Consider the following 24540-nt stretch of genomic DNA (forward strand, 5'->3'; position numbering starts at 1 on the left):
CTTTCTATTGGATGTATTGAGGGGCCGTATAGTGCCACGTTAGCATCAACATAAACTGGGAACGAGATAAAACAGTTGGGATGGCCATGGAGAGATAGTGAGGTTGGGGTAGCTATGGCGGTGAGGGCTTCGATGCATTTAGTGAAGAGCAGAACTCCGTTGGCTTGCGCTAAAGAAGAGAGCGAGTACAGGGTTCGCCACCCTGAGAACTCGTCTCCTAATGCCCGGGTTTTGGTACTGGGAGGTACGGGTCGGGTTGGAGGATCAACCGCCATCGCCCTCTCCAACCTCCGTCCCGACCTCCGTATCATTGTTGCTGGTCGTAATAGGTGAATGAACTACAAAACGAATTACTCCTTGTCTCGCTTCTTGTTTGTTTCCCGAGAAAATCTATTGAAAGGAAAGAAAACAAACGGAAAAGATTGTTATGCTTTTGTGTTCTTTTGCTTTGTTCAACTGGATAAAGCATGGAATTTTCTTCATATCTTCCCCCAAAAAAAAAAAAAAGCTACTGCTATAATGCCATTTGTCTATCTTATCACAGGAAATCTTCACTGTTATATATTATTACTTCTAAGTCCAAAATTTTATGGAAATTGACACTAATGACAGGGAAAAAGGTGCCTCTATGGTGACTACACTCGGGGGTAACTCTCAGTTTGCTGAAGTCGATATTGAGAATGTCAAATCCCTGGAGGCAGCTTTAAAGGGTAAGTCGGAGTGGCGACCTATACCAAACAAAAACACTTCATAATGCATTTAGTTTTCTGATTCCATGAAACGTCCCTGTATTTTGAATATTGTTCAATCACATGCTCACTACATGCAACCGTCCAGTGGTTTTAAGTTAGACACTGCTGTGGATATAGTTCATGAAATGTTTGAAATGTTTAATTTAACAAGAAGCGCTATTTGTTTTGCCTTCTTCCTCAAAATTCTCATTTAGCCTGCTAAATTTACATTTCGTGAGGTTACAGGCTCAAAGTTGAAAAGGAAAAGAAAACGAAAATGAGGACTAAAGGTTAAAAAAAGGAATTCTTAACTAAACACTCGCTTGACATGCGTGTAAACTTTGAATCACGAGCACAACAAAGGAGAACCATTTGTAATTTCCCAGGTTGAGTATGGGAAAGAGGCTGATAAATGGAATTTCCATGTTTCTTGGGAGGGAGAAGTTTTGCGATTTATAATACTTTAAATGGACTCCAATTGTAATATTGACTGGCGGTTTTTTGGTATATGTCCAAATGTGGCATGGGACAAATGATATCAAAGACAGGCTTCAACCTTTTGCTCTCTAAATGGTTTTTCATATGCTTTTTACGCTGCATATGTAACCTATTCCGTTCACATTATAAATATTTTACTTGAAGTAAACAAATTGGCCTTAATCAGTCTTTGATATATTCCCAGATCAATGATCTACGGTCCTTTAGTGTCATACCTGGGATTTAGATGACTTTGTAACTCTGCTGACACATTATTATCTAAGATCAGTCCCTCCATCCATTTACTGGGCTCCATAAGGACTTTTTCATAAGCCATACAGATCTAGATAGAGTGAGTGCTAAGTAATATCTCCTTGGGATCTTGTTTTGAGGCTCTCTCTCTCTCTCTCTAGAACAGTAATTTATAGTTGATGCCTGAAACGACATCCTTCAAGTAGCTCATTATAGTCAAGCCTTAAACTTTGCAAGTTTTTCGGCAGATGTGGATCTTGTAGTTCATACTGCTGGACCTTTCCAACAGGCAGAGAGGTGCACTGTTCTGGAAGCTGCCATACAAACCAAGGTGAGGCAAAGGTAACTACTACAGTTGAAAACCTAACTTGGTCTGAAGTTTTGGTAAGTCATGAACTACTGGGAACATATACAGCATGCACACTCTCAGACATGTACATATATAAAACATATTTTTGGATAACTCTATAGATAATATATATAGCAAGTTCCCAAATAATGTTTCTCACTCTTTCCTCAGACAGCGTATGTTGACGTTTGTGATGACACAACCTATTCATGGCGTGCTAAATCCTTAAAGGATAGAGCAGTAGCTGCAAATATTCCAGCTATAACAACAGGAGGAATTTATCCAGGAGTGAGCAATGGTGCTGTCGTATTCATTATTGTCATAAGTTTTAACACACTTAATGCATATACATTCTTGAAAATTAATAGGAATGAATGACATTCAATAACCAAGAAAAGAAGTAATCGCACTTTTACTGTAAGGCTATATACTAGGTTACAGCCTGCAGGGCCAGGAGTCTTAAACATGGTAGTGGGCATTCTATTAATCATCTGTGCTCTGTGTTACACCATTTGTATCATGTTAGAAATCAAATAGTTTTTCGGTATCTCACTTGCACTAAAAAGAGGATCTTCTTCCTACATCTGGGCACTGTTTTCCACCATGTGGGCCATGTTAGAAATTACATAGTTTTTTGGTACCTCACTTGCACTGAAAATGGGATCTTGATCATAGTTGTTCCACTTGTTCAGCCCTTCAGGCTTGAAAGATTCATCCCAATAGTGGAGCACACTATGACTAGCGATATTCACAATATCCATGGCCTAAGAGCACTTGCAGTGAGATCAAGCAGAGAGAGATGTTGGACTTTGTGCAATTGCAAAGGGGGAGGGGCTATATGTAGTCCCCTCCTCGTGTAACCCACAGCTGGTTAAGGCCAGCCATTACTTGCAATGAAGTGGCCATTTCGCCACTTCAATTGCAAGGTGCAAATGCTTGGCCCTAATGACCAGGTTTTTTTTAGAGCCAGGGGAGCGCGTCCACTGGGCAACCCCAAGTTATTACAGATTATCATTTAGCAGCTTATGTTGAAGTGAGACTTCCCCATGATGCCAAGTCTAAGAGATCTCCAGTAAATAAACATGCGCTAAAGTATGAGGGTTTCTTAGATAAGACATCCTGCGATATTTTATGAGCATCTCTAATATCTTTCCCTACATGGCTCTAGGTGAAGCTGAATGGCAAAAATAATTTTTTTTTTTAGACAAGTGGGCCCTGTCAATTTAAGATGAGTTGTATCTTAAAGGTATAACTCAACCAATCTAAGCTCAATAGTTCATGATCCATTACATGGGATTGTCTATATCAGTTTTTGAATATTGGAACGGTTCATATTGGTCTTGGGACTACCTATGAAAGAGAATGTTCTACACATATGCATTAGTGTAGAAATTAGGTCAGATTATTTTTTGTGAAAGATAAAAACGTTCTCATGAATGCTACTGGGGTCCTGCATGCCACATATTAATTCTTCTCATCATTTATATGACAGTGATGGCAGCAGAACTAGTTCGTGCTTCAAGAAGTGAAAGTAATGGTGAGCCAGAGAGACTACGGTAATTGCTTCCATTTTATTTTACATGTTATTTTTTACTGATAATAAATTTTATATGTTTATTTCTTTTGTTTGGCACCACCGCTCATACATAGAACTATAGATAGAATTGAGAGGAAACCAATGTACATTTCTTTTCCCTGAGCATGTGCAAAATTCATGTTAAGAAAATCAATGAATCATGTATATCCGAGTACAATCAGGATGCAAAGAACCAGGGACATCAAAAAGTGAGGTTGAGAAAAAACTGTTAAGATTAGTAATCCTTGCAGAAAGAGTGTGTAAAATGGTTAATTTATCTTGAGCCAAAAATACAATCTCTGTGGAAGTACACTAATTCTGTTCTGTGCATGGGCCTGCAAACATAACAGAGCAGCCCACCAAGCACCCAATTAGGAGGTGAGAGACAGCATACCTTAGATAGGATAAGAAGACAGAAAAAGATGCATGTGGTTGTCTCTGATTATTTGCAAATTAAGGCTAAGTTTGGTTGTGTTTATATATAGGCTCTGATACCTTTTGTAATGCCCCAATGAAATGCCCAAACCACATGGCCTATACTCTAAAAGGACTAGTCAATGATACAATTGGAGCTCCATTGGAACCTTATAAAGTGCAAGAACTTCTCCTTCCCAAGCAATGTGGGATCCCATACACCACCTACCCTTATCCTTATTATATGGGGTATCACAATATGACTTCTATTTTTCTTAATTCTAGCATTCTGACGTATGCAGCCTGGTATCCTCATCTCAGTCACACCAAACTTATGCATCTATAATCCTAACATGATTTTTGATTGACTACTTCATGCTCAAAGGAAAAAAATAGAATTAACTATGTAGAAATGCAATTATGACATGCAAATGCAACATCTTTTCTTGTTTGCCAAACAATTGCATTATGTGTTTCAAAGGCTAAAACCGGTTTACTTTCCTCTGTTCCTTTGAAAAAGTTTGCAACTTACACTCAAATATGCTCTTGTCAGATTCTACTACTACACAGCAGGCACTGGTGGTGCAGGTCCTACTATCTTAGCTACTAGCTTTTTACTTCTTGGGGAGGAAGTTGCTGCATATAATAAAGGTCAGCTTCAAAAGCACTATACAAATAAATAATTCCTTTTCTCTTTAGATAGCTCACGATTTTGCACTTGATGCTAACTATGATGGTTGACTATTCAATCAGGAGAAATGATCAAGCTGAAGCCTTATACTGGGATGCTCAATATTGACTTCGGAAAAGGAATTGGAAAGAGAGATGTTTATCTTCTGTAAGTTCTTTTGGCAACAAAAGCTTTCAAAGCAGTGAATTTCATGCACCTGATGCAAGAGTTTCATCCATTATGTCCACCAGTGTTCAAGTTTCTGGTCTGTACATTATTGGTGAAAAAAGAGGAACATACTTCATAAATACCTTAATTGAAGCCTCTTTGTTGAATCCATCCCAAAAGCTGATGTAAAGGTAACTTAATAGGCCCTGTCTAAGTCAAGCTTTAGTTTGTTATAGGCTAGGCTAAATGTAAAGACTCATAAAGCGTATGCCCAACAAGGTTATAGACTACAAGGAAATTGGTATATATCCATTTGTAATTTACACTTCTGTGCTTCCTCAAATAAACTTTTATTAAAACTTTGTTTGTACAGTTAGATGCTGTTTTGATGGAACCAGTTGCTTTCTGTATAGCTGCTCAATGCAACACTCCAAAGCTTCTTTATGTCCTACAACATTTCTACTCAACAGAACTTTCTTTCTCATTTTTCTTCTTCTCAGGAATTTGCCTGAAGTAAGAAGTGTACATGAGGTCCTAGGAATACCAACTGTTAGTGCTCGGTTTGGAACCGCACCGTTCTACTGGAATTGGGGAATGGCAGCTATGACAAGTCTTCTTCCTGCGGTATGCTCTTGTAGTATCAATTATTGATTTCCCCCTTCTCTTCTCTTTTGGACACAATTTAGATTCTTGATATTGGTCTTGTATCCAATTTCGCATTCTCTATTTTTATCAACGTTAGATTACTCTCATATCAACCTCTTTCATCCATCACTATCATACCACGTTCCTGGGAGTGCATAGTAATTATCTAACAAGATAATCTAATTGATGTTAGTTGACCATCAAGTCTCTTGAGAAATTAGCATACAAAAAATAACAGAAACCTGTTTTCTTATGATGGTTTATACTGTGCTACAGAGTTTAATCCCTATATGACATGTGAAGGACCTGAACAATATACCAGTAATTAAGAGATAAATGGCTCACTATTGATTATTTTCGGATCACAGTAACTGCCTTGCTTTTAGCTCCATTTAATAAGCCTATATAATTTGACTATTGCAGGAGTTTCTGAGAGACAGAAGCAAAGTCCAAGAACTAGTTCAACTATTTGACCCTTTAGTTCGAGCAGTGGATAGAATTGCTGGAGAGCGCATGTCAATGAGGGTGAGATACTAATATGACTAAGAAAATTACAAAAGCTTATAGTTTGTTTCTAGTTTACAGTGTTTTAAAGGGAGTTGGTGGAAATCTATTCATTTTACTACAGTTTATAAAACAATTTAGATTTCTTATAATTCTGCACAATCTATCTTTGTTTTGTTTTTCTGGGGTTTGGAGAACAGGTTGATTTGGAGTGTTCAGATGGGCGCAGTGCTGTGGGTATATTCAGTCACAGGAGACTCTCTGTGTAAGATTTTGCTTTCCAGAGATTTATTGTGGTCAAGGGAACCCTGCCGAGTCTTTCTCTGATGTTTCCTTCAATCTCTTGATGCCCTTGTGTTATACATCACTTATGTAAATAAATTTCAATTGATGTAATCTGGGGGCCCTAGAAGCTAGATATCATAACTATAGGGTTCGTTTCTTTCAGCTCTGTGGGAAATGCAACAGCTGCATTTGCTCTAGCAGTTCTTGAGGGAAGCACACAGCCTGGGGTTTGGTTTCCAGAAGAGGTATTACAATAAATCACGTGGAGATCAAAATATTATTTTACAATGTTTGGAACTTTAGTGAAATTCTCTTGCAGCCAGAAGGAATTGCCATCGAGGCGAGGGAAGTTCTACTCAAACGTGCTGCCCAAGGAACAATCAATTTTGTAATGAACAGGTAAAAAAGAAATTCTGATCCCTAAATTGAACTTTCCACTTATTCATCTTCATTTTCTTTATTTCATTATAGTTTAGCTCATTTGTCTTTTTTCCTTCTCGACAGGCCACCATGGATGGTTGAATCAGACCCAAAAGAGCTTGGATTAGGAATATATGTATGAATGTGCTTGGAAATCAAATTATAACTCAAGAGGAATGGTATAACAGGCAGCAAAATCACTGTAAAAGCAATGATTATAGTGCTCTTGATCTGTTTTTGCATAATCATCTTCGACGAAACTTAGGGAAAAATCTACCTTTCACCCTCTAAATGATTAGGTATTTTACACTCTGGAGCCTAAATTATGGAACACTGGCACATTATACCCTCAAATTATTTAAAAAAAAAAAAAGTTACAATGTGTATAATCTATTAAGAGCTTTGTTATTTATCATCTTTACACGTCACGTCACATCACAATACATTTTCTTTTTAATTTTTTTTAATTTTTAATTTTTAATTTATTTTATTTTTTTTAAACTTATTGAATTATTCTATTCATCATTTATATATCACTATTTGGTAAGAGAAAAAAATAAAAAAAAAGTGTGATGTGTTGGGATGAAGAATAGAAATTTTCATCTATTAAATATCTAGTACTTAAGATTGTGCCGCATCACTCATTTTCACATATTTTTTATTTATAATAAAAGTAGATGAGGGTGTTAATAGTCAATTTTTAGTGGTTAGGGTAATGATGTGTTGTTGGTAGTTTGGCATGGAGGATGGAAAGTGCATTTTTGTCTATAACTTTGATGACAAATAAACCTAGGGTTGAACATCACATCCATTAGAATATCCCATGCATGTACCATATGCCCTTTTGGCAATCAGTAGCTCTCTAGCCATGAATTCATTTTAGCTGTAGGTACCTGCCAATCTTTTGTATACCGTGTCAGGTAACCTGACTAATTTTTCTTAATTTCCTCTAAAACTCATTAACTTCTATGAATACATTATTTATTTATAATACTAAAAAAGGCACGAGTTAGAAAAACCAAAATACACATGTTTGGAAAACTAAAACACTATTAACTTCTAAATAAATTTAGTATAACGTTCAAATAAATTAAAGAAAAATTCTTCTTATCAAATATTATTTACTATTCCACACCCCACACCCTATAAAAAAAAAAAAAAAAAAAATATGTGTGGGGTGTGAAAGTGAATAGTGGCTAATGTATAGAATTCCTCTAAACTAAAACACAAAATATTGTGAAGAAAATCCTTCCAATCAATTTTTTTGATCTTCCTTGTTGGATTAGCAGAAGGACATGATAAACGGTGACTATACAATCAAACATCTTTCAATACAATAAAAAAATCAACAATCGTGTGTACAACTGGTGCACCAAACCACTCTCCTACTCTAAAGAATGTTTTGAAAAGAATGCACAACAAACACCAAGAAATATAGCAAAGATTTTGGGACAAACAAGAAAATCCCTTTCTTTACACTCAATTAGTTTAATCTCTCAACAAGGATCAAACTACTAACGCCAACAAGTTTCTGTACATGTTACAAATATATTTAAACAGCTCTCTACTGATATTGTAGAGAAGCAAGCTCTTTCCTTTTTCTTCCTTTCCTTCCTTTCTTTTTGATGAAAACAGTGGAATTAAATCTAAAGAGTGGCCGAAGTAATGGCCCGTCTGCTGGAGACCTCTAATCTGAAGGTACATATAAAGTGAATCTGAACATCTGCTAGTCCCTTCCCTGAGTTGTTGATCAAAACTGAAGAATCCCATTTATGCGTGATGACACAGTTTTCATGAATTCCTGCTCCCTCTAGAGGCTGAATTACCATATGATCGCCAAACCTCCCTCCATTGCCGCCCACTGCCACTTCTTTCAAATGGATAATACTGGGCATCTGTATGAGTTCTAGCTGTGCTGCTTTCATTGCGTTTCTTTTGGGCATTCCGCATCTCTTCTTCAGCATCATACCTTGAACGCTGCAAAAAATAGAAGTCGAGCAAATAAACCAAATTTCATTATAGAGAGTTTTAAAAACCAATAATAAAGGAATGGGTTAGATTATCATACAAAATAGAGGATGAGCAGATAGTAACAGAAAAATAAAAACAAAAAGAAACCTAATCATACCACCCGGGATATTGATCCTGAGATCAGGTGATCAGTCAATTCCTTAAGCAATCAAAGATAAAAGAGCACCGAGGAAACTGATCCAAATCTGTTTAGCATAAAGTTGATTTGCCTTTCTCAGACAATCTTGTCAAACAAGTTAACCAAGCATGACTATGTTAGGAAGACACAGTACGTTTGAGCTGGTTTCAATAGCATGTTGTTCAGGGTAATCAAGTTTCGATGCTTACCTACATTCTAAAATCTAGGCATATTGATGTTAATTGCTGTCTAAATTTAATTTGATTAGAGCAAGCATACACATTATGCAAGTAATTTTTATGTGCGCCTAATAAGAATGTTTAACAAGAAAGCACATCAAATAGAGGAACAAGAAAAAAAGATTTAGCAATGCTTTAATAAATGGTTTTGGAGAAGTGAAGCCGGCCTTCCTTTGACATTAAATATAAATGAGCAATGAAGATATATATTTCTGATTCCCCAAAATAGCAGATATAGAATTTCATTTCTCATTCATCTATGTGAGAGAGTTTTTTTAGTGCCAAGAAACGCATCTTAGATTGTATACCAGCAAGCCAACGAATGCAAGATTCCCGCCAAGTAGCAAAGTCACATTTAGGATTGACTTAACTACTACTTTCTATGTTGAAGTAACATTTTGTCGAGATATTTTAGATGGGAAAAAAACAAGGGAAACAAGAAGTTGGTAAGAAGTTTCAAACTCTTCAAAACTTAGCCAAGGAAAAATAAACAGACTGCATCATGATGATATGCATGTTATACCTTGATAGGGTCTGAAAGTACAGCATATGCCTCTCCAATCATTTTAAAGAGTTTGTCTGCATCCCTGTGAACTTCTTCTGCTATCTCTTTCCACAGCTTGTCATCCCCATTGTCACTTCTTGCTAGGGATTGACCAGCCTACATAAAAAATGATTTGTTTTACAGGTTAAATAACAGTAAGAACGTAAAAATCAGCACCTTCTTTTGTTAAACGAGTGCATTCTGAAACCTTATCAGGATGATGTCTAAGTGCAGCTTTCCTATATGCCTTCTTAATTTCAGATGCCGAAACAGAGGGCTCAATTCCCCTGGAGTCAAAAACTTGAATTAGAACATGATCTCAAAGCTCGAGATTAATGACCCTACTCAGAAGTGATTGTGTTGTGTCAACAGCAAGAAATCTTACCGTGGAAAACAAAATACTTCTAAAGGAAAAACATAAAACATGCATAAAGATTTTTGAAGACATCCATCATGCCACACTTAGAATCAAAAACCCATATGCATATATGCATGTGGATATTAAGTTAAATGAATTGCTCTGTATCCACCAACTCTCTAGGTTTAGGGACTTAACAGGGAATACACATCCACATATAATCCTCAGTACATCATTGTTTATAAATGGCACAATGAATAATCAGCGTAATAATGCATGACAGTCAAGAACATATAGTGGATCTAGATGAACTAAAGATAGAACATAAGCATTACTAGGAACATATCAGGCAATGCTCATTCCTACTAGGAAGTACTCCGCATCCCATCTAATAGGACAATCTGTTTGCAAAACACCCATTGGTGCTTTAACCTTATTGTAAAAGATAGGCATTTCAAGGGGAGGATGTGCTTTAAACTTCTTGTAAGAGACAGGTATTTTGAGGTGAGGGTAAAACAAAGCTAGAAACCTAAACTTCTAACTGTAAAAGTGGGACACAATTGAGACAAACAAAAGTGACAAGAGACCCTCACCGTGGGACAAAGAGAATAAATTTAAGCCAATACACATACTTGAAAAGACCTCAAACACAATTTCCACATGCATCTCAAAGAAAGGAAAAGTGACAACCCACAGATCATCAGATATATACTAGATCAATTTATCGTGCGCCAAAACCTAGGAGGACATGATTATTATGTACATTTGCAACAGTAGACATATCTATGTAGCTATGTTGACTATCTATTTGCAGACCTAAGAACCATAAAGAGTAAACAAGTAATGAAAACTGAAGCTATGCACGATTTTCTTGACAAAGTTATGTTGCACACTTAGGCCTCGTTTGGTTATGCAGTTTAGATGAGATGAGATGAGATGTTTTGTTGAAAGTTAAATAAAATATTGTTAGAATATAATTTTTTAATATAATTTTTATTTTGGGATTTGAAAAATTTTGAATTGTTCATTATATTTTGTGTAGGAGTTCGGGAAAGTTGTAATGATGAGATGAGATGAGATGGTTTTGTGTATCCAAACTGGGCCTTAGCTTACTCATGTGTTTGATATGCCAAATATTTGTTATGGGAAGTGTGTGACATCTCATAGATAAAAGAAACAAAGATAAAAGCAATTAGCTTAATAAATAAAATACACAAGCCATTCGAGCATCCAAATGGCCTATTATTTATATCATGGATTTCATTGAGTGCCAAATTATTTTTATTTTTATTTTCTAAATAAGGTAATTCAACATCAATGGCTAACGTTGTAAAGTCTACCACACTGCAATAGACCATGAGAGGATAATTATGATCACCAGATCCACAAAGAAGTGCAGCTGAAAAAACAAAGGTTGGAATCACACCTAGAAAGAGAAACTTACAGAATATGGTACATATCCAAGGGGATTTCTTTTCTGGCTTCTTCTTCTACTTCAGAAAGCCGCAAGCGAGCTTGTCTCAAATCGTTTGCACCACTAATAGATCTATCAGAAGCTCTAGATTGATTAGTCTTCTCCTCTACTTGCTTATTTAGAAGGGATACAAGTCTCTGAAGATCCTTAGCTGCTTGTCCATAATCTCTGATCATCTCATATAGAGTTGCCCGTCTTGAGAGTGCCTGTCAAAGTATTAACACAAAAAAGCACAAACACAACCAATGAGGTAGCCGAATCACATCATCTCTATCGAAGATTTTGATATGAAATTAAATAGATAAAGTGCTAATGATCAAACAAATATATGAATATAAAATAAGCAATTTAAAAGAGTATAAACACTCACCACCCAGACACTGGCACGAACACAAGAATAACAGGCTACAAAGGCCAATCCAAGAAAATCATATTCATAAAAACAATAGAAAAAACCCTCAACTTCACAAGTCTTCCTAAAGTGCATGGGACTCAGTCAACAGCCCAAGTTATAACATCACTGCAATACTTCCTTAGAAGGCTCAACTGCACAAGCTACAGTTGATAAGCAAAATGATAAAATTGAACAGAAATTATTTTCACAAAAAGGTGATAGATCACATCACTTGTTTCACTGCTCCATCTCAAAAATGACAATAACAAAGAAATTGGGAAGACAAAGGGGCCGGGGCCGGGATCCCATTACCCGTCCCGGGACCCACTGACTTTAACTATACTGATTCCAACTATGAGAATAAGCATCCCAATCCCCACTCCACAAGGAAATGAATTCCTCTCCATTTGGATATCATAAGAGGGGTTATTTTTGTATGATTGAAAGAATACACAGATAGCATTGGAGGGTGCTGCCTTAGTGGTCAAGGTCACCCCCATGAGAATTGGTGGATAGGAGTCTGAGTTGGAGTTTATGTGGACAATGATACCAAGGGAATGGAACTTATGCTTGGTATCCCCATGTTCAACCCTGCATCGTAGGCCCATCTAGGCACCTTATCAAGATATATAGGAGATGCAGGGCAAGGGTCGGACATGGTGGAGAGAGACCTACACCATGGAAGATGAATCCCCCTTCCCATTAGGGATAGACTGTTCTTCTCTAAAATGTCTTAAAAATTTAAACAATTCAAAAAAGCAACGAGTTAAAGCAGGTTCTTACAAGCATCAATAAAATAAGGGACTTCTCAACCTTTAAGGCAACAGAGAAAAATCATTTCATATAGCAAGAAAGTCAATGTGGACAAGAAACAGAATTTTAATCAAAATGCTCAAAAAATGGACTCTTGAACTTTTTTCCATACATCTCAAACTTTAAATCAGGCCCATTCAGCTCTAGAAGGCCCTTGTATTGGCAAGCTATGTTCAAAAAATATTTTTTCCACAAGTTCAATGAAGACTACTCTAAGGCATGCCAATAATGAAATTCATATAACATGCGACGATAGAATGCAGACTAGTTAAGAAGACTATACTTTAAAATAAAAACCTCAAGTTGATTCCACCCAACCTCCAAAAGAAAAAAAAGGCTTTTCTCCCTATAACTGTGTACGAGAATGCTCAACTTTATGAGTTGATACCAGAACCTCAGTTCAAATGTTCAAGGAAAGAAGAAGAAAAGAAAAAAAAGGAGTATGCTTCAACATGTCTTTTTTCCAACATTGCTGATCAGTGACCATCATAAACATGAAATAAGCACAAGCACCTTGATCCACGTGATGCCATTCACAAATTGTAAAGAAATTAATTTTTGGTACTAATTGTAAAGAAATTTTGATCCAGATTCAACAATTGCCTGAAATAACTGTATAGATTGAAGGCTTGATAAATGGGATTGGATAAATTAAAGGGTACTAATGGGGGCACAATCCATTTTGCGTGGAAAATAAAAAATGCAGACTGAAGTGAAATAATTTAAATTTTTTGAAATTAGAGCCGACATTAAGAACATCAGTAAAAATATAAAAAATAGGGCACAGGGATCCAAAAGACAATTTAATGAGGCATCTTATTCTGACCAGACATAAGAAAGAAGCTTCAGGTTTCTTTTAGGCCTGGTTTGGTTTCACAAACCTTTGAAACCATCTCATCTCGACATCCAAACACCATTCAAACACAAACATTTTTCAATTTCAATTTTTCAACTTTTTCATCTAATCATACCTAATCATACAACTTTCCCAAACTTTCAAACAAAATACAAAAAACAATTCAACCTTTTCAAATCCCAAAATAAAAATAATATTAAAAAATAATATTCTAACCCTCTTTTAACTTATAATTTTTTTATTCAACTTTTCTCTCTCATTTCCCAAAACCCCATAAAAATCTTAACTCAAACCATTTCACTACTATTCATAAAACAAATTTCTCATCTCATCTCATCTCATCTCATTTCATCTCATCTGTGTAACCAAACGAGGCCTTAGTGTTCAAATGTGCTTGAAAATTGCTTGAAAATATATCATTGGCCCACTTCCTCGCAACTTAAGCTTGTGGGATTAAAGGAATCTAACATGGTATCAAACTAATTTGTCTAGAATCTTCTATATGGATCCTCAGTATCTCCATTTATTTCAGTTTCTGTCATGGTTTAGTCTAGTGTTCACACTTCTGGAAACATGATCAATGTGAAGTTTTTCAGGCTTTTATGTGATGGGTTGCAAGTGCTAGTATGCGCATGATATGCTTAAGCTTTCGGCAATAGAAATTTCTAAGCTACGACCAGAGGAAACCAACCGAATGCATCTCTTCTCACTCAAACCCATCCTGATGGCTGCAATTTTTTTTTTTTTTTTTTAATGATGAGGGAACCACCCCACGGAAGACCTTTCAAGACTCACTCATGGAACCTAAACCCCCGTGGAGACTAGCACAGCAACCCACCGCCATGACCTCCCACTTAAATCGCAGTTTGATCCTAGTGGAATCGAAACTGTGACATGGGGATCATGCACACAGGTTCGCCCTTACCACTTGGGCCACCCACGTGCGGGTTGATGGCTGCAAAACATCCAACTCGATGTGCTCTCCATCTCAGTAAGATGACTTCATCTGCCATCAGATTGTGCTCAAATTGATTTTCACCTTTTTAATGAAGTTTTATTAACTTAAAAAAATGCGTGTTCAAATTGGATGTAGGGAATTAAATAAAAGAGACTGTTGCATTCATTTTTAGCCCTGCCTATTGCAAACCAATAGAAATTAAATATTCCATTGCCTACAATGACAGTGGACCTTCATTTGCTTACCTCAAAGCTTTAGCAATCCCATAAAACACCGCTTTATATATTTTATATTGGTAATAACGTTGATGATTCCAAGAGAGCAGACTTGTCTACTAAAACCATGAGGAATATTACTATACTGAGTTTAACCCCCACCAGATTTCAAAACACTCTGAAAACTTCTTCCACGCTGCTTTTTATTAAAGGGCTCAAAAGATTGCATTTGTCTATATGTATTTGTTTAGAGGAAAACCTTAAGATAGTTTCCATCGAGAGCAATCGCCAGGCTGCAATCCGCAATAGCATCTGTTATCTGGCCCAATGCTTTGTATGCAGCAGCACGATTGCAAAAACAAACAGCTGCAAAAGGGCGTGACTCCACATTGAATGACAAAGCAGCAGTATAATGTTCAACCGCTTCTGCATGCAATCCTGCCTGAAAGGCTTCATTCCCTGCAGCCTGTGTTGAGATCAACAGATGAGTCAACACAAATAAAACTTTTTGGGTTATTTTTCTTTTTCTTTTAATTTAATTTTATTTAAGCTTTATTTTTTGAACTACCGGAGAGGAAAAAGAGACCAAGTCAAGTGAACCAATAACACCTATACAGTATACAACAAAGGTGATAACCTATATTTTATAAATTTGAACGTATGATCATCCTTCTGGAGTATTAGACATTTATTGAATTGATTATTAGCATTTAGCATTTCTCAAATCATCATCCGATGTATATCTGTTAATTTTGTATGATGGACAAAGGTGAAGAATATCCTTATAATAGCACTTATTGGTCTTGATTGATGGAGGATGTTGAGTAAGTAGATTCAAATACAGACCAATCACATAATTGGATTAATTGTGTCTACAAAATACATTCAAATCAAAATGAAAAATGTGAGCATGCATCAAATTGGAAATACCCAGGTTGTCTTCCTTATTATTATTTTTTTATAAGAGTTGTCTTCCTTATTTAACACAGATGTCTCACACGTTATATGGTGTCCATTTGTAGCAAACAATTTCAAAGCCCAAGAAGAGAAAAAAGCAATACCTTATGATGCAAGAGCTTACGTACAGTACCAACTAGGGGTATTAATGATTCCAGAGACTTGCTTCCACTCCTGACAGTTCAAATTAGCATCAGGAACTTTGTGTTGCAGTAACAAACCGTGTAAATGTAGGGGATCTTTCATATGAGAGGAATATGAGTTACCTATTCGTGATTTCATCTTGCTCAAGTAAAGCAAGACCCTCCTCAAGCCTTCCTAAATGAAAGCAGGCTTGAAAAGTCAGGCGGCATCGCCAAAGTCTGAAGTAAAAGTTCTCCAAATTTTCAGAACCATTCAGAGTTGTTTCCTGGTCATTTGTAGCCACTGGAGGAGAGTTCTTTTCAGCAGAACCAAGGGTCTGATCACACAGCTGAATCACCTCATCATACCTCCGGAGCTGCCAATTAATAGAGAAGTTAACAGAAAACTGGAAACAGACTCTTAATGAGTTTCAATAGTCTAAAAATAAAATTTCTCAATATCAGAAACGGAGCTACAAACCATAAAAAGAGCCTCTGTTTTCATTTCAAGTAACTTTTCCGAGTACGGGCTTATCATCAAAGCCTCAGCAATTACTTCCAGAGCAGTCTCTGCATCATTGGCTGTGCTCCTAGTCCTTGTCAAAATCTCAGCAGAGCAATTCATGCAATCTATCACTTTCTGCTAGCCATAAAACCACAAATTAGTTTGGATAACATACAGAAAGAAATATACACAGAGATTGTAGGAAAAAAAATCTCAAATGGACTCACTGTAAAGGGAAAATATAAAAGAAAATGAAGGAGTAATATCAAGCATTTTCAGAAGTGAAAGCCACATAGCAAATAAATCAGAAACTTTTGACAACATTTTGCCGCAGCTATGTAACTAAAAATGTTTTAGAGAAATCGAAGGAATATTTTAGGCATGGCCTCACAACCAGATTGGTGTAGTTTAACAACTAACGCATCAAAGTACTTAAAACTATAAAATTTTGAATAGATCAAGAGCAACAATTGTATGTAATGGTACAGCAAAATATTACAATTTACTCCCACCATCCCACAATAGTGATGTGCTTTCTTTTTCGGGTTTCTTTTTCGGGTTTGTCTCAAAACAGACAAAAATCCCCAAAATGAGATATCAATTCAGGTAACTTTTCATTTGTTTAAAAAATAAATTCGAACACCATTTTTATAATTTGACCCGCCTTTTTAGGCTCACATAGAGACCTTTAAGAAAACCTTTAGGGGATGTTTGGATGTTAGGATTTTTCATGAATAGCGTTAAAATGTATATGAATAGTCATCAAAACTTTTTGAAAGGAGGTTTTCAATAAGTTTTATAGGAGTGGTGGAACCTATTGAGAATATGTTTGGCTGTAAAAATTTTTTAGATGAGTTATTACGAAGGGTGTAATAAAGAATATAAATATATTGTTTTTTCCCTTAAAAACCTAAAAGCCACCCCATAGTGGCTGCAACCACATGGTGGTTGCCACCATGTTGTGGCCACAAAGTAAGCATTTGTTTTTAGATGGGGCAGCCCAGATCGTCCTCTTGGTGGCTAGAAAAATTTGGCCACCACAGCAGCTACAAGCTTTGGCCACAATAGTGGCTAGAAAACTTTTGCCATCACGGCGGCTAGATCAGACCACTCTTAGTGGCCGGAGGAGCCAGGCTGCCTGGTGGAACTTGGCCACCACAGATCTGGGCCACCCCTGGTGGCCAGGCTGCTCACCCTGTGGCAGCAGCCACGATGGGGCTGTTGCTGCTTGCTTTTTAAGAAAAAATAAATTAGAAGAATACTCTTTGCGAGATGGTGTTTTGAGTTTTGGTGTTTGAGGAGTTTTATACTGTAGATTTAATATGTTTGGGAATGAAAACATCTTTGAAACATCCCCTAGTCTCACTAAAACAAGCACCACTAAAAACTTTCATATATAGCAAGAAAGAAGTATATTTAAGTGATACATCAAGAAGAATTTAATGAATTCACACTCTCAAATAGTTCAGCTGCAAGAAACAATCTGCTGCAGTCTAAAAACAGTTTCTGGCCTTCCATTTCACCAATATAAAAAGGAAAGAAAAACAGAGTTCCCACAAAATATTCAGTTCTGCTCTCTAAGCTTCTGATTTTGTGTGTTCACTTCATTACTATACAGGAAACACCCATGACTACAAAGAGAGTTGACCAAAATGCTTACTTCTGATGGTAGCAACTATGATGAGTGAGAAATGATGTTCCAAATTGCCTTCACAAATACAATAACACGGTTTTTTAAATAAAAAATCAACCCTTTTACTTGTTGGGAAAACTGAATATGATTTAACAATGCTGGAGAAATGAGGAAGTTGGATCAGCCAGTCAAACACTCCAAGGAAGAAATGCTAGCTCATTGATAAGATATTCATGAAAATAAGGGTATAATCGTCAATTCTTCCATACACACTCACACGCACATACATACATGATACACACTTACATAGACATATATTTATTCTATTAATTATCGGTTTATATATACAACAGCTAATCCCGAAACAGTACACCGGAACACACCGGTACCGAAATATTCCATTCCAGTGCTTAAATCGGAATGATCACCGGAACGAGATTTAATACAGTATTAATAGAGAATGAAAAAAATGTTGATAAATACAATGACTGCATCTTTTACATTCCAAAATGTAAGTTACAGTACCTGTGCCTTTTGTAAGCCATCGGATGCTTCTACTGCAATTTTCCGGTCAACACAGATGTCACTTCCTGATTGAAGGCACCTCTTAAAATATTTTGATGCATCTTCAACTTCTCCAAGGGAAAGGTAACAACTTTAAAAATTGAAAAAAAAAAAAAAACATAGATCAGGGGATATAATCTTATATCACTATTTTAAGAAGTTCAGGCTACGGGTACCCAGATATCTATTTACATAGGCCTCAAAAAACTAGTTAAATAAAAATGTAAATAGAAATCAAAAGGAGCGGTAACTTCCACACCATAAACATCTTTCTTCTACCAATATAGAATCTAGCATGAAATTTATTTTAATGGCATATGCCAGAATACAATAGAATATAATAATACGGAAAAAGTACACTTTGCACCTCAAACCACCAAGATTTTGCATTGTGCACACCAAACTTCCAAAATTGACACAGTGCACCCTCCAACTAACAAAAATTTGCACTTTGGTGAATGAAAAATTGGTGAATTGACACATTCTTAATGATCAGATTTTAATGGAGGAAAAAATATTAGTTTTTGGTAGTTTTAGTATGCAATGTGCCAGTTACGGTAGTTTGAGATACAATGTGCAAAATCCCTGATAGTTTTGAGGATGCACGATATACTTTTCTCTAACGTCATTTATCAAGAAAGCTGTCAATTAAATGGTTACATATTCTTTAAGAGCAAACAGATTCAGTCACAGATAAACAAGCATATGCAGACAACGAAATGTTAATATGCATTCAAAATAAAATTAGAACCCTTACTTTGCAGCTCTAAGTTGCACCTTAAGGAAGTTGGGATCAATTGCGGCAGCCATCATACAATCTCCTAATGCATCTCTAATTCTTCCAAGAGCCATACGTGTTGCTGCACGGTTGCTATAGCACAGCATTAAAACCCTGAGACAACCTCTTGACGACTCACTCATAGAAACAGAGTTAACCCCTTTGGTGTAACAATCCTCTGCTTTAGAAAGATCCCCATTCATATAGGCCTGGTTTCCCCTGATTCAAGAAACAAATTGGATCTCAATGCCAGAGGGTATAATGAAAACAAATGGCATGCACATGGCCAACTTACTAAATGCCCCAATGACGAAAAAGATTAGTAAAAGAGAGAATTTTATGAATTTTAAGGACAGATGAAAAGGAAATGATTTGAATTGAAGCTAACCTTTGTCGCCACTTCTCACATACTTCCTGAGCTGCAACATTCGGTGCAGGCTCTAGCTTGATCTCCTGTCTTTTTTCCATTGCGGAATCAGTTTTAACATTTGATTGTGATATAGATAGATCTCCTTTCTGAGTCCGCCCAGGAGACAAGGGCAATGAAGTTCCGGAGAATGGAAAAAGATTCACAGAGGATGATCCATGTGAAACTTTTGCCTTGGGAGAGGAATCATACACATCATGAGCAACTTTCAACAAATTTTTCTTTTTCTGGTGGCGTTTTGAAGAAGATAATTGACCTTTAGTGGCAGAAGAGGCGGCGAATGTAAAGTTAAACCCGCTTATATCTTCCAAACTTGAAGTAACGCCAATTTGCATCCTGTCATCATTATCACAACTCTCAATATTTGAGCTCGGAATGGCTTCAGTTTCTTGTGATGTGATGGTGACGTCACTATTATAGTCCACATCCTCAGCAGCAGATTTGAAGCTTTCAGTTTCAGCCCCAGAAACAGACCCTTCCTGAAGGCCTTTTGCACCACCAATTTTATCAAAATAGTATTCAGAACTAACGAATTTTGCTTCGTGGCACATTGAATTGTCTTTATTAATATTCAAGCATTGAGTTGCTTTAATCAAACCCTCATCTATAGCATCACTCAAAGTTGTTGGTGCTGAATTAGTTGCTTCATAGTTGTTATCCAGCCTAAATGACTCGTCAGATGTCACAGAATTTTCTCTTGAGCGTCGCTTATCAGCTGGTGTTTCCTGATACGGGGAAATATCCATAGGTGAATAAGATTCAGAAACCTCTGCGTTCTCATGGGAAACACTTTCCCTAGAAACGGCATATTGACCAGGCCACAGCTTGACTGGGGTAGGATGTTTCAGTTTTCCACTCTTTTTATTCAGTCTCGTGTCTCTGATTGGTTCCTTCTTCGCACTAAATTCCATTTTCTGATTTAAGCCTGAAAATATGTTAGCTTTTGGTTTCGGTGTTTTAAATTCTACAAAGTCTGTCCCTGTTGCATCTTGTCTGCTAGTAAAGCTAAACTCAGCCTTAGGTACTTCAAAAGCATTCCCAACTGGACGAAGACCCATGTCACTAGATGAGAATGAAGCAGAAGATGCGACTTTTCCATGCAGTTTGGTATCATCTTTTGGTTGGTCCAAAGGAACTTGACTACCACTTACATTCTTACCCTGCATCCCCACCTGAAAATGGGATTCCATCGGTGTTGATTTATCAAGGTCAGGTAATAACATATCACTAAAATCTCTCGTTTGAGTCTCCTTCACATATTCTCGAGAGGAAGATAGCCCCGCATCTGATCGATTAGAGTATCCTGCCCCACTTCCTAATTTTAACTTCTCCATCTTCCTCAACAGCAGATTTTCTCTTCTTCCTCCATAAGAATCACTAGTACTTTCACTGCCTCCAAAGATAGCATTGTTTTCGTCATTGGTCTCAATATTAACATCATTCTTCTCAAAACAGTTGGTATTTATAGAATCCTTCATGTTTAAATTCTTCATCTGATCAGGAAGTGTATCTGCTGAACTTCCAGCACCATCAAACTTACCAGCTTCTTTAATGCCCAATTTATTTTTGAATTCGTTTGGGAGTTCTGCATCCACGCTTCTATCAAAGGAACTGCTCACATTGTCATCACTCCCAAACCCAAACTTGGTCTTGTCATTCGCACTTAGATTAAACCTTACATCTCTATTTTTCTTGATATTTTCGACATCTTCTAGACTTTCAATGTTCAACTTCCTCATTTCTTCTGGAAGCATCGATGCAATGCCTTCATCAATACCAGAACTCTTCTCGTCGCCACTACTGAATACGAAGCCACTACTCACGGACCGACCGGATAGACTTGAACGTGTCCTACCAGGATAGCTATCTTTGGCATTCACGAAATCCTCATTTCCGATTTTCAAGTTCCTCATTTCCGCAAGAACTCCATTTTCAAAACCTACACTAGAATCCCACTTTCCCAGATTCAAATCCGCACCCGAATCGATCCCGTTCGCTCCAAACACAAATGCCTCGCTCCCACTGTTGCCAAAACCGAAGCCGCCAGAAATTGAAGCCCCGGTTTGGGATGCAGACGAGGCTGGAATCGAACGCTCGGAAACGGGCCGAAATGGATTGAAGCCGAGGTCTGCATGGTCGTCGGAGGCTCCCGTTGGTCTCAAATTTTGGGAATTCGAATGCCTCCTCACCTTCACAAACCTCGGCCTTGAGGAACCGGTCGCTGATCCCGTAAACGACGACGTATTGAAACCAGTATTGGAATTTGAATAATCCGAAAAGCCGGAAGTTTGATTCCCGATATTGGATGGGTTCATTGGCACAGACTGAAATTTTGATGGAAGCCCAGAAAAGTTGAATGAGAGAGAACGAGAAAACTGACCGTTAAGGCTGGGGTTTTGGGGGGCTGTGTGCGCCGGAGCTGCAGGGTCTAGCAACGCCGGCAACATGTCAAAGTTGGAGTCATCAAATTGGACGCCTGATGATCCTGGTGTCGATGGAACTTTCTGATCCAATCTTGATTTTGAGATCGAATGCTAATTTTTGCGTGTGTAACCGTAGGATTTCTCAGATTCTAAGAATTCAAGATAGATTAAAGGAAGAAATTTCTGAAGTTTGTATGTATGTGCGTCTGAGGTCTTTATGCGTCTTTGTTTGGTTCGAAAGAGAAAAAAAAAAAAAAAAAAAAGTAAAGAGAAAGAGAGCGTTTCTTTTGACAAATTCACGGGCTGAAAGATGTTTCTTTCTCTTCTCTGTTCCTGATGGGTCAGGTTTTTGATCCTCTCATGGCGTTTTCAAAAAGTGCTTTTCTGTTTTCGCTTTTGGTTTTTGGCCTTCCTTTTTTTCCTCTTTATTTTTAACTTACATTTTACCATATTATTATTATTTTCTATTTTCTATTTTCTATTTTCAAAAGAAAATCCCAATTAAAGTACCATTATTTATTAAATAACTTTTCTATTAAATACCTTTTAATAACATAAGAATTGCATTATCAAACATCATGTCCAAAGTGAAATTGAGACAAAAATTTCGATTGAAATTTGTAAAATCGACAGCATTTTTTAAGATTGTACGATCTTGCATGAGATTGTCTGCTACTCGTTATAAAAGTGTTAGATTTTATTTCAATATGAGAAAAAAAATAATTTTTTTTCATATCTCAAAATATAATTGAGTTTGTAGTAATGAAAATTGTATATGTATTTTCTTTTCATTAATAGCTTATATTGTTTATGTTGACATCATATTAAGCTTAATTCCAAACGTTTAATGAAAATTTTGATTGAAACTCAAGCAAAATATGTTAACAGTGACATCAACTTGAATATATAAAATGGCTAACTTCTAATGTACACAATAAATATTTACACATAATAATCTTTATTATATTTAGCTCCTTAAAACTTTGAAGGAATCCAGAAGGCCATGGGGTGGTAGTGCTGAGCATTGGCCACTTACTATCTATTTCATTGCATCCTTGAGAAATTTTGATAGTATTAACTCTCTTTATTACTTGTTAATGACACTTGGCCCATGTTTTTTTTTTTTTTTTGGCAAAATTAAGGAAGAGATCGTCAAAAGTGCAGAGGAATAATCTTTTATTGACTGTGGATAAGGTCTTGTGTATGTTTATAAGAAATGAACAATCATCTTTTATAGAACCGATTTTATGAGATGAGTTAAGCTCATGAATTTCTTCAAAAAGAGATGATTTGTTATGGTCTAATTGGTGAACTGAATGTTTGTGGCTAGAGACTGCAAATGATGGGAGGGCAATGTGCTCAATGTTTTGGTACATTTATCAGAGATTTTCACTTCCACTATTTTTTCGTTTCTTATTCAGAAAAAACAGTAAGATAACGATATAGCATAGAGCATAGGGAGAACTCAAACGATTTTAGAGGGATATATGTGGCCTCATGCGCTCATTTCAGTGTGTGAGAGACTCGTGCACTGGTGGGAATGTGTGGAAGGGCTGGATCTTGAAAAGTTGAGGCTGATGATGCCATGCATATGGTTTTTGGAGTCACAATTTCACGACGGTATGTGGAAATTACATGTGACTTAGGCGGCAAGTAAGCCCAACATTTTGATTGGATGACTGTGATTCTGAGCTTATCTGAATGATTGGCAACTGGAGAATGCTGTGGTGAAGTAAGCGTGAATGGTGTTTGCTAGAAAGCAATAGATCGTGACTCTTTTGACCTAGAGAATAAAGGGGGGTAGAGGGCTTTTGTAGAGAGGGAGGATAAGAGAATTGAACAACAATAATTGTCAACCCCCTTCTTTATATATAAAAATAGGACAACGATTTCAAAAAAGAACAAAAAAGAAAAAAAAAGAAAAAAAGAAGAAGATGTGCTACATACATAAAGAAATTACACAAAAACAAATCCACAAACTGATGTGATTTTATGAGATCCGTTAGATTTACTTTACAATAAAAGTAACTTTACAATCTAACATATCATATCAAGCTATATTAGTTTGTGAGTTTACTTTTGTGTCTAAAGAATTTCCAAAAACAAAAAAAAAGGGTTACTTCTCCATGAATTTTAGTCCAATTTCACTCAATTATTTGCATACTTGGCCTTAAATCTTTGGTATCCACTTAAGAAACATTTTCGTGCCAACTGAAATAAGTAGTACCAAATCATTATCATTACACTCGTATTTGGCCTTGCAATACTAACCTTTCTGACTTGGTATTTGAACTCTGAGCTAAAATCTTTATGTCATTATTGTAATAGATCTCTATTACACTCTTACTGATTCCTATTTTACAACTTTGAAGATTCTGATATTTTGTTTTGTTTTATGCTATATATCATCACTAACAATGAAGTGTGCAAGGTATGTAGCTTTTATGACAATGAATTTTGAAAGGTTTTCAAGATGCAGAGAATATTTTACTGAGAGGATGCAGATGAAGGGTTGGTAGTGGGCATGAAACCATATCTAGCACAAATGGTTACCCAAAACTATCAAGGCAGGGTGGGATATTCAAAGAAAACAGAGTTCAAGATCTGTCTGATGCTCAAGATCTGCCTTATTAACAGTAT

The 24540-nt window shown here is 36.6% G+C and overlaps 2 protein-coding genes across 4 annotated transcripts; one reads left to right on the forward strand and one right to left on the reverse strand.

Moving 5' to 3' along the window:
• Positions 1-6881, forward strand: LOC121239905. 2 transcript variants are annotated; one of them, XM_041137277.1, is made up of 13 exons: positions 1-329; positions 613-710; positions 1709-1791; positions 1981-2107; positions 3302-3365; positions 4353-4450; positions 4553-4637; positions 5138-5261; positions 5706-5807; positions 5987-6051; positions 6235-6316; positions 6391-6470; positions 6576-6881. In XM_041137277.1, the coding sequence occupies exons 1-13, from the start codon at positions 115-117 to the stop codon at positions 6631-6633; spliced, it is 1281 nt and encodes a 426-aa protein (XP_040993211.1). In that variant the 5' UTR covers positions 1-114; the 3' UTR covers positions 6634-6881. The 2 variants fall into 2 exon arrangements, with proteins under 2 accessions (XP_040993211.1, XP_040993212.1); XM_041137278.1 differs by having other exon boundaries at positions 39-329; positions 6395-6470.
• Positions 6882-7740: 859 nt separating this feature from the next.
• Positions 7741-22312, reverse strand: LOC121238820. Of its 2 annotated transcripts, XM_041135855.1 has the most exons (11): positions 19439-22310; positions 19030-19269; positions 18234-18363; positions 16052-16210; positions 15715-15947; positions 15553-15622; positions 14751-14957; positions 11226-11461; positions 9632-9710; positions 9403-9540; positions 7741-8468 (listed from the first exon to the last, which is right to left on the reverse strand). In XM_041135855.1, the coding sequence occupies exons 1-11, from the start codon at positions 21922-21924 to the stop codon at positions 8283-8285; spliced, it is 4164 nt and encodes a 1387-aa protein (XP_040991789.1). In that variant the 5' UTR covers positions 21925-22310; the 3' UTR covers positions 7741-8282. The 2 variants fall into 2 exon arrangements, 1 of the variants encoding a protein (XP_040991789.1); XR_005935185.1 differs by lacking the exon at positions 9632-9710 and having other exon boundaries at positions 8392-8468; positions 19439-22312.
• Positions 22313-24540: the final 2228 nt, after the last annotated feature.

The sequence above is a fragment of the Juglans microcarpa x Juglans regia genome, chromosome 7D (assembly GCF_004785595.1).
Source record: "Juglans microcarpa x Juglans regia isolate MS1-56 chromosome 7D, Jm3101_v1.0, whole genome shotgun sequence".
Taxonomy (NCBI): Eukaryota; Viridiplantae; Streptophyta; class Magnoliopsida; order Fagales; family Juglandaceae; genus Juglans; species Juglans microcarpa x Juglans regia.

What these genes read in the sequence shown, in the direction of transcription:
- LOC121238820 (XM_041135855.1), bottom strand. Translation starts at nt 21,924, where the DNA reads ATGTTGCCGGCGTTGCTAGACCCTGCAGCTCCGGCGCACACAGCCCCC. An exon ending in TGTGAGAAGTGGCGACAAAG is followed by an intron (nt 19,270 to 19,438) that starts GTTAGCTTCAAT and finishes TTCTTGAATCAG; the next exon opens with GGGAAACCAGGCCTATATGA. An exon ending in AAACAGAGGCTCTTTTTATG is followed by an intron (nt 15,948 to 16,051) that starts GTTTGTAGCTCC and finishes ATTAATTGGCAG; the next exon opens with CTCCGGAGGTATGATGAGGT.
- LOC121239905 (XM_041137277.1), top strand. Translation starts at nt 115, where the DNA reads ATGGCGGTGAGGGCTTCGATGCATTTAGTGAAGAGCAGAACTCCGTTG. An exon ending in AAGCTGCCATACAAACCAAG is followed by an intron (nt 1,792 to 1,980) that starts GTGAGGCAAAGG and finishes CTCTTTCCTCAG; the next exon opens with ACAGCGTATGTTGACGTTTG. An exon ending in TGACAAGTCTTCTTCCTGCG is followed by an intron (nt 5,262 to 5,705) that starts GTATGCTCTTGT and finishes TGACTATTGCAG; the next exon opens with GAGTTTCTGAGAGACAGAAG.